General features: G+C 42.7%; 1 protein-coding gene across 1 annotated transcript in view; it reads right to left on the bottom strand.

The window, feature by feature from the left end:
• The window catches only part of Nek10 (NIMA related kinase 10), a 163,321-nt gene that overhangs the window by 102,843 nt on the left and 47,994 nt on the right, over window positions 1–12,484 (bottom strand). The window contains exons 20-23 of the mRNA XM_042680289.1: window positions 9,908–9,953; window positions 7,374–7,495; window positions 7,137–7,239; window positions 1,486–1,561 (exon numbers count right to left, since the gene is read on the bottom strand). Of these exons, the coding sequence (XP_042536223.1) occupies window positions 1,486–1,561; window positions 7,137–7,239; window positions 7,374–7,495; window positions 9,908–9,953 (347 nt within the window). The remainder of the gene's footprint in view (window positions 1–1,485; window positions 1,562–7,136; window positions 7,240–7,373; window positions 7,496–9,907; window positions 9,954–12,484) is intronic.

Genomic DNA, 12,484 nt, shown 5'->3' on the forward strand with positions numbered 1-12,484 from the left:
CGACAAAAAGAGAGAGAGAGAGAGAGAGAAGCATAGCAGTTAGGAATACATTGTTCTTTTTCTTTTAGCAGTATGGAGTCTGAACGCAGGGCCACCCCCTGCTCTGTAGGCAGTGGCTCTGTAACTTGAACCATGCCCTCAGCCCTTTTCTGCTTTAGGTTGTTGTTGTTGCGGCTGCTGCTTTTAGATAGTATCTCATGGATTTGTCCAGGCTGGCCTCAGACACCAGTCCTCCTACCTAGGCCTCCCACATAGCTGAGATTATTTATGTAACTACCACATTCCGCTTGTATGCTGATATGTGATCTTACTAACTTAGCCTTGAATCACAGTCCTCCTGATGCCGCCTGAATAGCTAGATTACAGGCCTACACTACTATACCTGGCCCCAGAAAATTGTTTAAACAAAAAGTTAAATAACAATAAAATTTGGCAAGTAGTAAATGTACGGATGAAGTCTATGTAGAGCATATACATTCCAAAGAGCAAATCACAATACCCCCTGTCCTATGACTATAAGACAATATTTTACTTTTGACACACCAGTCCAATCAACCAGTCATTGTGCGGTTAGCAGGTAGGATTAGCAGACAGGTAGGAGTACACTGTGAAATCTGGCTGTCTGGATTTGAACCCAGGTCCCTCTATGTCCAAGCTATTCGACATTCCCTTTGGATTACTAAAGATAGTTCCACCTATCTTAAGGGAGATTTGAGGATTCAATGACTATAAAGTGGAAGTAGCACTGCTTACCATGTAGTAATCTCCCTTTTACTGTTAAATAAACAAAAATACATAGTTATGTGGTCAGTGATAGAAGGCTTCAAAAGTCATTTGCAATGGCAATGCCAGAGTTCACTTTACACACACATGCATATATATATATATACATGCATAACTATGTATGCCTGTTTAACAATAAAAGATTAATAAGTGGTAAGCATATATGTGGGTGACATATATATATATATATATATATATATGTCATATATGTCAATCATCATCATCATCTCATTCATGGAATAAAATTTATTCAATACATAGTATTTTAACCAGGTACCAGGTTAGTGAGTAAGACCTTTTCTTTCCCTTGAATGTCTACAGGAAATATAAAAAGTAGATGCACACAAGTCAGGGTATTAAAATGTTCACAATGCCATGTTGGGAAATTGCCCTGGTCTATTCCAGGTTTATCCAACAACTATCACACAACTGCCAGGTGCCAGGGATTATTCCAATTTAGATATTGTAAACCTAGTCCTGAAAAGGGATTAAGCTACCTCAGAAGAAAGATTTCTGCAGCTGCCATTTGAAACACACATGATGCTGCATAGTTCTTTGGGGGAGAGGAAGGAATATATTACTTAGGCTATTGAGGGAAACTGACCAAATGAAGCCTCTTTTTCCTTGAAAGCCAAGAACAGAAAGGAAAACTAAACACAGTAAAAATATGATCTCTGACAGTCATCAAAGAATTATCCTTACCAGGAATACAAGATGGTCCCAACCACAGATGTGAGTTTACTGTTTTCTTGTTTCTGCTTTGCCAGGCCAAAGTCAGCTACAATTCACAAAACAAAGCAATGTGTGATGGTTATTCTCCAGAATTAACATTGTTCTCTCAAGTCTGACACTCCACAGTACAGCTATTACACTTGGCAGCATAGCTCTCCTCCCTCTCCCTCTCCCCCTCCCTCTCTCTCTCCTATCCCTTCCCCCCATCCCCATTTGAACTCAGGGCCTTTGTGTGGCTAGGCAGGACCTCTAGCATGTGAGCCACATCTCTAACTTGGCATTGCCATTCTAAAGGCGAGAAACAAGCAACAAAAAGAACTGGTCTCTCTGGGGCTGGGAAGGTGGCTCAGTGGTAGAGCGCTTGCCTTGCATGCCTGAGGCCCTGGGTTCGATTCCTCAGCACCACATAAGCAAAAAGAAAAAAGCCGGAAGTGGCACTGTGGCTCAAGTGGTAGAGTGCTAGCCTTGAGCTGAAGAGCTGAGGGACAGTGCCCAGGCCCAGAGTTCAGGCCCCACGACCAGACCCAAAAAAAAATAACAATAAATAAAAATAAAAAAAAAAAAGAACTGGTCTCAAGTGAGTCCAGAGTCTAACCATGGAAAAAGTTCAAGCTGGACTGAGATCTAAGGATTGTGGTTCAAAGCCAGCCCAGGTAGGAAAGTCCATGAGACTCTTATCTCTAATTAACTACCCCAAATCCAGAAATGGTCCTGTGGCTTAAAGGTGTAAAGCACTAGCCTTGAGCACTAAAGCTCCGGGATGGTGCCCAAACAAGCAAATTAAGGTAAGCCCTCCCTGTGTTCTTACTCTGTCATTTACTGTCTCTGGAATGGCACATACCACTCAGCTGCTCTGGCCTTTTCCAAAATGGACTTGACACAGGGTGTTGCAAAGGGGCTACTCCAACATGACAACAGAGGAAAAGTACTTCAACTGCTGAACAGAGGTGAGGGATTCTGGACCTACAGAAAGAACTCAGCTCGTCCTAAGCATCTGTCACCACCCATAGGCCAGGAACTCTCAAATTCACAGCCAGACATAAGGTCCCAGCCTTGGTCTGGGATTTGGGCCTTCTGTTCTTTGAAGTAATAATAATAATGATGATAATGATGATAACTTAATTCATTAAAAATTAGTTTAGAAGTGGAAAAGGACACAAGGAAAGTGGATGGAGGAGGTGGAATCCAACCGAAGTACATTATAGGAATGTACGCAAGTGCCCCATTGAAACCTTGTACAATTCATATATGCCAATTAAAAAGAATAAGAATAAATCTGACTGAAAAAATGAAGGGAAAGGAGTCCACTCGCTGTTCGGTCATCCGAGCTAGCCTGTCTAGGCAGGTGGCCAGCCATCTTCTGTGTTTCCTGGGCCTGAGGTTGCTGCCTTTTCTCTTTAAGCAATTTCCAGTCCCTGTCCAGCTCTTGTGCTCAAATCTCCCTTCTGATCTCTACGACTGCAGTCTCAGTGTTCTGGAAGCCCAGGCTCCCCTGCTCCTAAAGGCTTTTCCTTCTAGTCCATTCCACTGGGCACTTTGCAGTGGACCCCGCCCCCTCCACCCTGCCTTCATTACAGCAGATCCCCAAAGAAGCATAACAAGGTCTCCTGATGGCTTTTTTCTTTTGGTAAATAGATTTTCCAGGTGCCTCATCTCCCTTTAAGATTGCCATTAATACATTCAGTTGTCTAACACCAAAGATTTAGGTTCTAGGCAGGAAAGCTAAGACAATAACCACGTTAGAAGCCAACTGTATTGACACACACCTTAGGAAGTAGTGGCACAAATAAATATTAAGTGAAAATTATATGTAATTATAAGAAATTATACATAATCATGGTAAAAATATATATACAGCTTGATAACCTCTCTAAGGGACAGGCAGACATATGTGTTACACAGAGGGCGGGGGGAGGGGGACACCGATGAAGAAAAGACTGGTAAATAGTAACTGAGTTAATCATTTCAGGATGAGAAAAATTATCTAGGTAGCCAGGAGCCCATGGCTCATGCCTGTAGTCCAAGCTACTTAAGTGGCTAAGATTTGAGGGTGGCGGTTTGACATCAGACTGGGTAGGAAAGTGTGAGATTCTTTTTTGTTTGTTTGTTTTGTTTTGTTTTGTTTGGAGGGGGTCAGGTCGTGGAGCCTGAACTCTGGGCCTGGGCGCTGTCCCTCAGCTCTTCAGTTCAAGGCTAGCACTCTACCACTTGAGCCACAGCACCACTTCCAGCTTTTTTCTTTTTGCTTATGGTGCTGAGGAATTGAACCCAGGGCTTCTCGGGCATGCAAGGCAAGCACTCTACCACTGAGCCACCTTCCCAGCCCAAGTGTGAGATTCTTATCTCTAATTAACCACCAAAAAGCCAGAAGTGGAACTGTTGTTCAAATGGTAGAGTATCAGCACTGAGCATAAAAAACTAAGGGACAAGTTGGGTGCTGGTGGCTCATGCCTGTAATCCTAGCTACTCAGGAGGTGGAGATCTGAGGATCATGGTTTAAAGCCAGCCAGGGCAGGAAAGTCCGTGAGCCTCTTATCTCCAATTAACCACCAGAAAACCAGAAGTGGTGCTGTGGCTCAAGTGATAGAGCTCTCGCCTTGAGCTGAAGAGCTCAGAGACAGAGCCCAGGCCCAGAGTTCAAGCCCACGACTGACCAAAAAAATAAATAAATAAAATAAATAAAAGTATGGCTGGGGAAGTTGGCTCAGTGGTAGAGCGCCTGCTTTGCATGCCTGAGGCCCTGGGTTTGATTCCTCAGCACCACATAAACAAAAAGAAAAAAGCCAGAAGTGGTGCTGTGGCTCAAGTGTTAGAGCGCTAGCCTTGAGCTGAAGAGCTGAGGGATAGCGCCCAGGCCCAGAGTTCAGGCCCCACGACTGACAAAAAAAAAAAAGTAGCTAGAAGAGACCTCCAGGAAAATAAACTTGTATGTGCAAAAGCCCTGTGGTCAAATGAACACAATCCACTGAAGAAATGAGAGGAGGACAGTACTGCAGAGTGTAGGGAATAGGTGGTATTGCCAGACCACGCAAAACCCTGCCACCATGTTCACACGGCTCATCTCTGACTTGCCCAACTTAAAATCCCCACTCCAAACAAGCTGTCTGACCTCACTGAACTGTGTCAGTATCTGCAAAGTACTGGGCGACATAGCGGATGGACACACTTCTATCCCATAATAAACACTCCAGAGCTCCAGTGAGAGGTGGTGCTCCTTTCCTCCAAAGCAGAGCTCAAATGCAAGCAGGGAACACCTTTGACAACTTCGAGGAGCCAGCAGTCAAAAATCCCTCTAATGTCAGATGATGACAATACTGCAGAGCAGGCCAGAGGGCGAGCTGCACCCTGCCACACACCGGCTCCTTCTACAGCTTTGCTGTTTCCCCACTGGCTCCATTCTGGGTATCCATGGCAACAGGATCATCAGAAACATCATCTCCACAGGACTCCAAGAAAAATGCTCAGACTTCTCCCAATACAGCTCTGTGCCATCCAGGCTTCCTCCTGGAAGATTGCTCACATTTCTCATCTCCACCCTTGACTTCCTTCCAGACCTTCCCACAGGTGAAGTCAAGTGATTTTTGGGTGGGTTATTTTTAGTGATCATATTGTTTGTAATTTAACAAACAGCAGCTTACTTAACAATCAGGCAAAGGGGTCTGGAGCAACAGGAAGCCCTTCCAGAGCTATGCCACTTTCCCTATTCTGCAGCCTCCAAACCCAGTGCAGACACGACCCTAATCCAAGGCATCTCTCCTTCCCTACGATGTGGGTATTTCCTCACTTAACTGGCGGGGAGCTTTTGGGTAGAAAAAGTGAACGCTTTCTGGCTTCTGGATAACTCCATGTCTGTGGAACACAAACACCACCACTTTCTAGGACATCTGTCAGAATTCTTGGGCTCTGCAATGATCCCTCAGGCCTTTGAGAAAAGCTACATCAAATGAACCGTGTCCTTAACATTACTACTGCAGTATAGTCAGGCATCACCGCACAGATCAACACACATATGAGCCAGGCTCCAGCGATCCTCGCTGCAATTCTAGCTACTCCAGAGGCTGAGATCTGAGGATCATGATTCACTCTTATCTCCAATTAACCACCAAAAAGGTCAAAGTGAAGCTGTGACTCAAGTCATAGAGCACTAGCCTTGACCACAAAAGCTCAGGCATAGCACTCAGGCTCTGAATTTAAGCTCCAGAATCAACACACACACACACACACACACACACACACACACACACACACACACACACACACACACACACTGACCTCATGAATCATACACACAAGCACACGTCCAAAACCATCATTTATAATTTAGTGCCATTTGTGTCTTCTTTTCTTTCTCTTTTGTTTGGTATCAGAAAAGGCAAGGAAAGAGGAAAGTTTTTCATTTGAATGTGGATACTGGAAAGGCCGAGAAATGTGAATCAGTGGGCTTGAGGGAGAGTTCATTTCACTCAGTTCCTTCTGGCCATTTTGTAGGGTCGAGACACCGTGTGGATGTCACGTGGCAGTGGCATCGGTGGGCAAGGACTCTGTGACAGAGTCCGGCTCTCCTCCCTTGTAGGAAGTCTGCACGTAAGTGCAGAAGTGAGACCTGAACAGGTGTCTGGCCATACTTAGACACTAGGAATAGACAGCAATTGACGAACCACACATATAACACGTTAGGAATTTCCCACTCTGCTTCCTCACTGGAGGAAGCGTCAGCCAGCATGTTTATTACAAATAATTGCAAGTCAATCTCAACACTTAATGCACCTACATTGAGGAAAAGGGGAAAGGAAAGAAACATTTTGTTTCCTCAAGTTTTCTTTTTCTCTTTTCAGGTCTCATTTTTCAATAAACTTTGTCCCATGTATTTCAAACAAGTCTGGTGCTTCTTTTCTGGAAGGAAGTAGACCTTCGAGTCCAGGAAAAGAAAAAGAAAAAAAAAAAAAAACATGATAGTGCTGCCCCCTTGTGGTAGCACACTTTACAACCCCCTCAGCTGGCCTGGTTTATGGGCTTGAAGGATTGCAGCTGTACTTCAGACTCCCAAAACATAGGAATTTTATGGACTTATTCTCAGTTTTACACACTTATTTCATGCTGTAAGCTTTTAATTTAACCATAATCTCTTTTGAAATGACCACATTTTATCAATAGTGCTAGATACTGAAAACTATTCAGCACTATCATATCCAAAGTTTTTTTTAAAGAATGATATAAAAAATCTCAGTGAATTACCTTCCTACTCATAAAACCATTTTATACTTATTTTAAAATGATGGTATCACACTTAGGTCATACAAATGCCTTAGAGGAAAAGACCTAGTCAAGGCAGTGGAAGAAGAAAATATCAAGTTTCCACATAAAAACATTCATAGAGCCAGGGGCACTGGTGGCTCATATCTGTAATCCCAGCTACCCAGGAGGCTGAGATCTAAGGATCACAGTTTGAAGCCACCCTGAGCAAACCAACTTGAGACTCTTGTCTTTAATTAACCAGTAAAAAGCCAGAACTGGAGAAGAGGCTTAAGTGCACCAGCCTTATGGGAAAAAGGTAAACAAGAGCATGAGGCCCTGAGTTCAAATCCCAATATCAGCACAGGAAAAAGGACTTCTCTACTTACTAACGGTTACTTTGTCCTTATCCCCCAACATAATGTTGTTTGGTGTCAGATCTCTATGGACAATCCTCTTCTCCTTGTGTAAATACCGAAGTGCTAAACACAGCTTGAAAGAAGAAGGAAAATCAAAGTTTATTGCCTCTAATATATGTGTAACCAATTGTGACGATCATACCTCTTTAAGAGATCAGCTGAGAACTTGACTAGATTATGAAAAGCTGGATGGAGACAAAAGCATACCTGTATAAATATTTTCCATAGCCTTTCTTCGGTGAAATGGTGTTGTTTCTCCTTCAAAGAACTGAAATGCTCCCCCAGGGGGACTCCTTCAATAAGCTCCATAACTATATATAATCGGTCATCTATGGAAAACACACAAGACAGGTCAGAGAAATTTAAATTTAATATAGAATCAAGATAGTTTATAAATTACTCTGAGTTTTCAATGTGTTTGTAGAGAACAACAGTGAAGAGTTAGAAATTTGCTACCCTGGAGGTCACTCAACCCAGAAGTGGGAGCGGGGTGCAGGGGTCTTGGGACAATCAGAGCCCAGAAACAATTGCTCCTGAGTATAGGAAGCTTTTAAGTTTATTCTGGCAAATGCCACTACAAAATGGAATGACTGGAAGTTACCAAAGAGAACAAGCAAATGTCCCAAGTTGAAGGATTGAAGAGCATGCAAACCCACCTTTCTGCTGTCCATATCTGCGTGTGTGTGTGTGTGTGTGTGTGTGTGTGTGCGTGTATGCGCACGCACATGCACACACACACACACACACACACACACACACACACACACAAGCATCCTGGTACTGGGGCTCAAACTTGGGGCCTCACATTCTCGTTTGGCTTTATTTGCGCAAGGCTGGAATTCTTCTACTTGAGCAACACCTCCAGTTCCAGCTTTTGCTGGCTAATTGGAGATAAGAGTCCTCCTCTGGACTTTCCTGCCTGGGATGGCTTTGAACCACAATCCTCAGGTCTCAGACTCCTGAGTAGCTAGGATTACGGGTGTGAGCCATCAGTGGCTTGTTCCACCTTTCCTTTTGACAGCCTAAAATGTACCCTCAGATTAAATCAGATATTCAGAAAACTGCATTTTAAATTATATTTTTTATAGTAGGACCTTATGGGAATTTACTCTGGAATCACGCTATAATCTTATAATGACACAGTTGGAAATTCCACCCATGGGAGAAAATTCCTTGTTCCTCAAGAAAAGCCGAGTTTGTCCTGGTTTTTATCTTTTGGACTCGGGGACTCTCATTAACTGATTGTGTTTCTTTTCATTGGATGCCAAGAAAAAGAAACCAAAATTCTTTTCCTCTCCTAAAAGCAGTATGAAATTATTAACAGTGGTTTGCAGTAGGGGTGTTTTGTGACATTTAGATGTGCATAAAATAGATAGGCATATGATATTTACAAAAGACAGAATCCACTACTGAACAGCTTTTCATAAGCACAGAGGCTAGTAACCATGGCACTACACAATCTATATATTATAATATATAATGATTATTCTCCTATATATAGACATTTTATATTTTTATAATTCTTGGAAATATTTGTATATGCTAAGCTGATGTGTAACTCTAGATGTCATTTTCTTACCTTATATTCCTCTCTATTACAAATTCCGATTCTCTTCTAGCATACTTTACATATTTTAAATTACCTCGGATGATTTTGGAGACTTCCAGGTTGTAAACAAATTTTCTTTGGTTTTTTATAGTAAGACAAGTTGTGCAGTATGGTCAATTCTTTGCACACTAACAACTAATAGCTAGGGGTGGGGTGGAAGGGAAAAGGCAAAACCACACCAAATGCAAAGCACAAAATGTTTCTAAAGGATCGCTCTGACATGAGGAACCCCCAACAATGACCGTCATGTATGTCTTTAAATGGAGATGTTTGGAAGTTCCATACATGTCACAGATCAGATTTCACCCAGGCTTATTCCCTTCTACAGTTCTGTTTGTGCAAATCACGTGACTAAACGTTCCTTTATATCCCCTGTTTTGGTTTTGACTCAGGTCTTTTTGCTCTTTTAAGAACCTGAATCTGCCTGTATAATCAGCCGGGGCTCCACCGCCACCTGGTGGCATGTACTTGAATTTCATGCAAAAGAAATCAAGGTGAGTCCACTTCAATTTGTTTGGAAGTATCTGATTCCACAATGTATTAACAATTTTTCATAAAGAAACCATAATCATTGAGCATAGTTTCCTTTTCTCTTGATCTAAATAAGTGTGCTTTTTGTATATAGGAAACGTAGCACAAGTGATTTTTATTTAGTAGCTCTTTCGCTAAGGAAATCTACATATTTTGTAACATCTTCAGGTCATGGATCATAACAGAGCCTCACAGGTCAAGAAAGTGATGCCTTCTTTTCCTCCACTGATAAAATTTAAAGCAAACAACTTAGAGGGTATATTTTGTGACACTCTAATGTAAACCTATGTAAGAAACAAAGAATTTCCTTAAGTAGAAATATTAGCCAGGTGCTGGTGCTACTCAGGAGGCTGATATCTGAGGATTGTGGTTCAAAGCCATCTTAGGAAGGAAAGTCCATGGGACTCTTATCTCCAATTACTTATCAAAAAAATAAAAATCCAGAATCAGAGCTGTAGCTCAAGAAGTAAAGCACTATCATCAAGCTGAAAAAGCTCAGGGATAGCACTCAGCCCTAGATACAATCTCTAAGTTCAAGCCCCAGGACTAGCACAAGTATAAAGAAAAAGAAAAAAGAAATCCCACTGAAACTCGTACTTACTTTCCAGGAATGTCTTGTAATAACGAACAACATTGGGGTGATAGAGCTATGAGGAAATAAATAACATTCATTATATTGCATCAAAATCAAAACTGTCTCTATAGTGCATTCGTTTGAATTTCTATATACTTATTTATAAAACTAAGAATTCCAGGGCTGGGGGCACAGCTCAGATGGTGGGCACTTGTCTAGCAAGTCTCAACCTGAAACTGTGAAACAAAATTTAAAACTGTGTTGTATTACCTATCTGAATGAACATAGAGAACTGGAGAACAAAGATTTTATTTAGTACTCTGCCCAACACAGACTTCATAAAGGCCAAAACCGACACGAAGTTATCTATGTTGAATACATCTGCTCTGTCTCTTTCTACTGCCTCACTACCTGTAAATACTGTCTGTGTCTGCTCACGCTACTTCTGCCTTCCTATGCTCTCCATGATGATGAGCAGGAAGCTGAAATCCTCTGAGGAGCAACTACTAGTTGACAAGATGCTCCTCCTTACAGCCAAACTTTAGTCTGGCTCCCGTTCCCTTGTGCTGGCTCAGCCTTGTGCTTGGTTTGCTTGTGTTTTAGCAAGGACCCTGCTACGCCGCTTACCTCTTCCTATCCAGTCAAGGGCCTTCCCCGCTCTCTGACATCTGGCCAAGTCGCTCTTGGCAATTCCCCATCCACCCGTGCCCTCTCACTGGGGCCCCTGGATATCGGCTGCTCACCCAGTCCTTGTGGAATTCAGAGTTGCATTCAGTCTGTCTATTGCAACATGCTAACTCCTGTTGCAACAGCTCTGAATAAAGTCTTCCTGCCATTTTTTTTAAGTGCCTGGCAATTTCTCCCAACTGTTTCCTTAAGGATATGAATGGATGAGTCTTTCCTACAAATGAAAATTACTAAAACGTGTTGTGATTAGCTATTTTATAATGCAACTTGAAGTTGAAATGCCTCGGATTTCAGAAGAATGACTATTATTTGGGGTTTTCTTCCTGCTCTTTTGAGGGAGGAACTGCTCATTGCCCACCAAAAGCCTGCTCTCTTGGCAGTAGACATGGCTTGCTGATCAAAAGTCACTTCTCAGTCTGTCCCTCGGTTCTGGTGGCTGCGTGTGAGGGAAACGTGTGAACCCTCCGCTCTGGGCAGTGTTCCCCCTGATTTTCCCTCCGTGGCCATGAACACGTGTGTCTATGCACAGTCCAACCCAAGATAGCCCCGGAGCTAGCACAGTCCCTAGAGGGCTAGGTGGAGCAGATAGAAAACAGGGCCACCTGCTCTCGGATCATCACACGAAGGCAGGGGCCCTGCCCTGTCGGGTTCTTCTTTAAGCCCCTGTGTTCTGCATCCTCTGAGTCACCACAAATCCATTCTCACAATCTAGCTCCATGTTGAGGGATTCTGGAGTCCACACGGCCCTGCTGGAACCTGCTTTTCTTACAACGTGTGCCAGAAGAGACCGGCAGCCTCGTCGGCGAGCAAGTGGCCACCGACTCTGAAACCATCATAGGGCACAGAGAACAACCCAACTGGCACTGGATCTAGCACACTGTACAAAGGTACAGCTCCATTGGGGTCCAGTAAAGACCTGGGCTTTGTGCTAGAAGAAACTCTGGATAGATTTCCCTACTTCTGAGCAAATAACTTTGTTAAATCTAATTTATGAGTATATAAAAGTCACCTACAAAATCAACTATTAATGATGCAATTGACTCTAAAGTATAAAATGGTTCAGGAGAGTGGGTTTGGGCAAATAAAGCTCACACCTGTGGTATTTCTTGTACACAGTGTCTGGGCTAGACACTGCAGATATGATGGCAGAGAATGAACAGCAAGGTCAATGGCTCTCCACGAGACAGCTCTCTATCAGTAAGGCACTAGTGGTTCCACCTGCAATCTTAGCTACTCAGGGAGCTGAGATTTGAAGATTATGGTTCAAAGTCCAGGAAGGAAAGTTCATGAGATTCTCATCTCCAATTAATGGCCAAAAAGTCAGCAGTGGAGCTAAAGCTCAAGTAGTAGAGTACCAGTTTTAAGCAAAACAAAGCTAAGGGACAGCACCCAGGGTGAGTTCAAACCCCACTACTCCTAGCAAAAAAAAGTCGGGGGGGGGGGGGGAATTACCCATAGCAGTTACAAAAACTGTGCTTGTAATGGTTTCTGGAAAACCAGAAAAGAAAACAGTGTGCTTTTAGATTGCAAAAAGAAACCTATTTCTCTCTGATATGTCGATTCAACTTTTCCACACAAAATTGTGTAATGACAGCTAGTTGAGCTATTAGTATAATGTTCTGCTCATGTGAATAAATAATAACCCATCTTGAAAGTGCACACTGTAAGCTGTATTTGAGGAATGTTAGCAGACTGGTTCCACTTCCAAAGTCAGGAAAGTCTTAGTCATATTCTTATACATGTCACTAAGTAACCGAACACTCTATAATATAATGAGCAAGAAATAGATGTGTTTGCAGAGAAGGCATTTCTATGGCTCAGTGTCAAGCCTTAGGAAAAATACTGGTAAAAATATGACTTCCCTATGCTCATTCCTGCACATTCCATTAGTTCCTAAGCAGCATGGAGAAAAATAGT

The sequence above is a fragment of the Dipodomys spectabilis genome, unplaced genomic scaffold (assembly GCF_019054845.1).
Source record: "Dipodomys spectabilis isolate Male_0828 unplaced genomic scaffold, ASM1905484v1 ptg000054l, whole genome shotgun sequence".
Classification (NCBI taxonomy): domain Eukaryota; kingdom Metazoa; phylum Chordata; class Mammalia; order Rodentia; family Heteromyidae; genus Dipodomys; species Dipodomys spectabilis.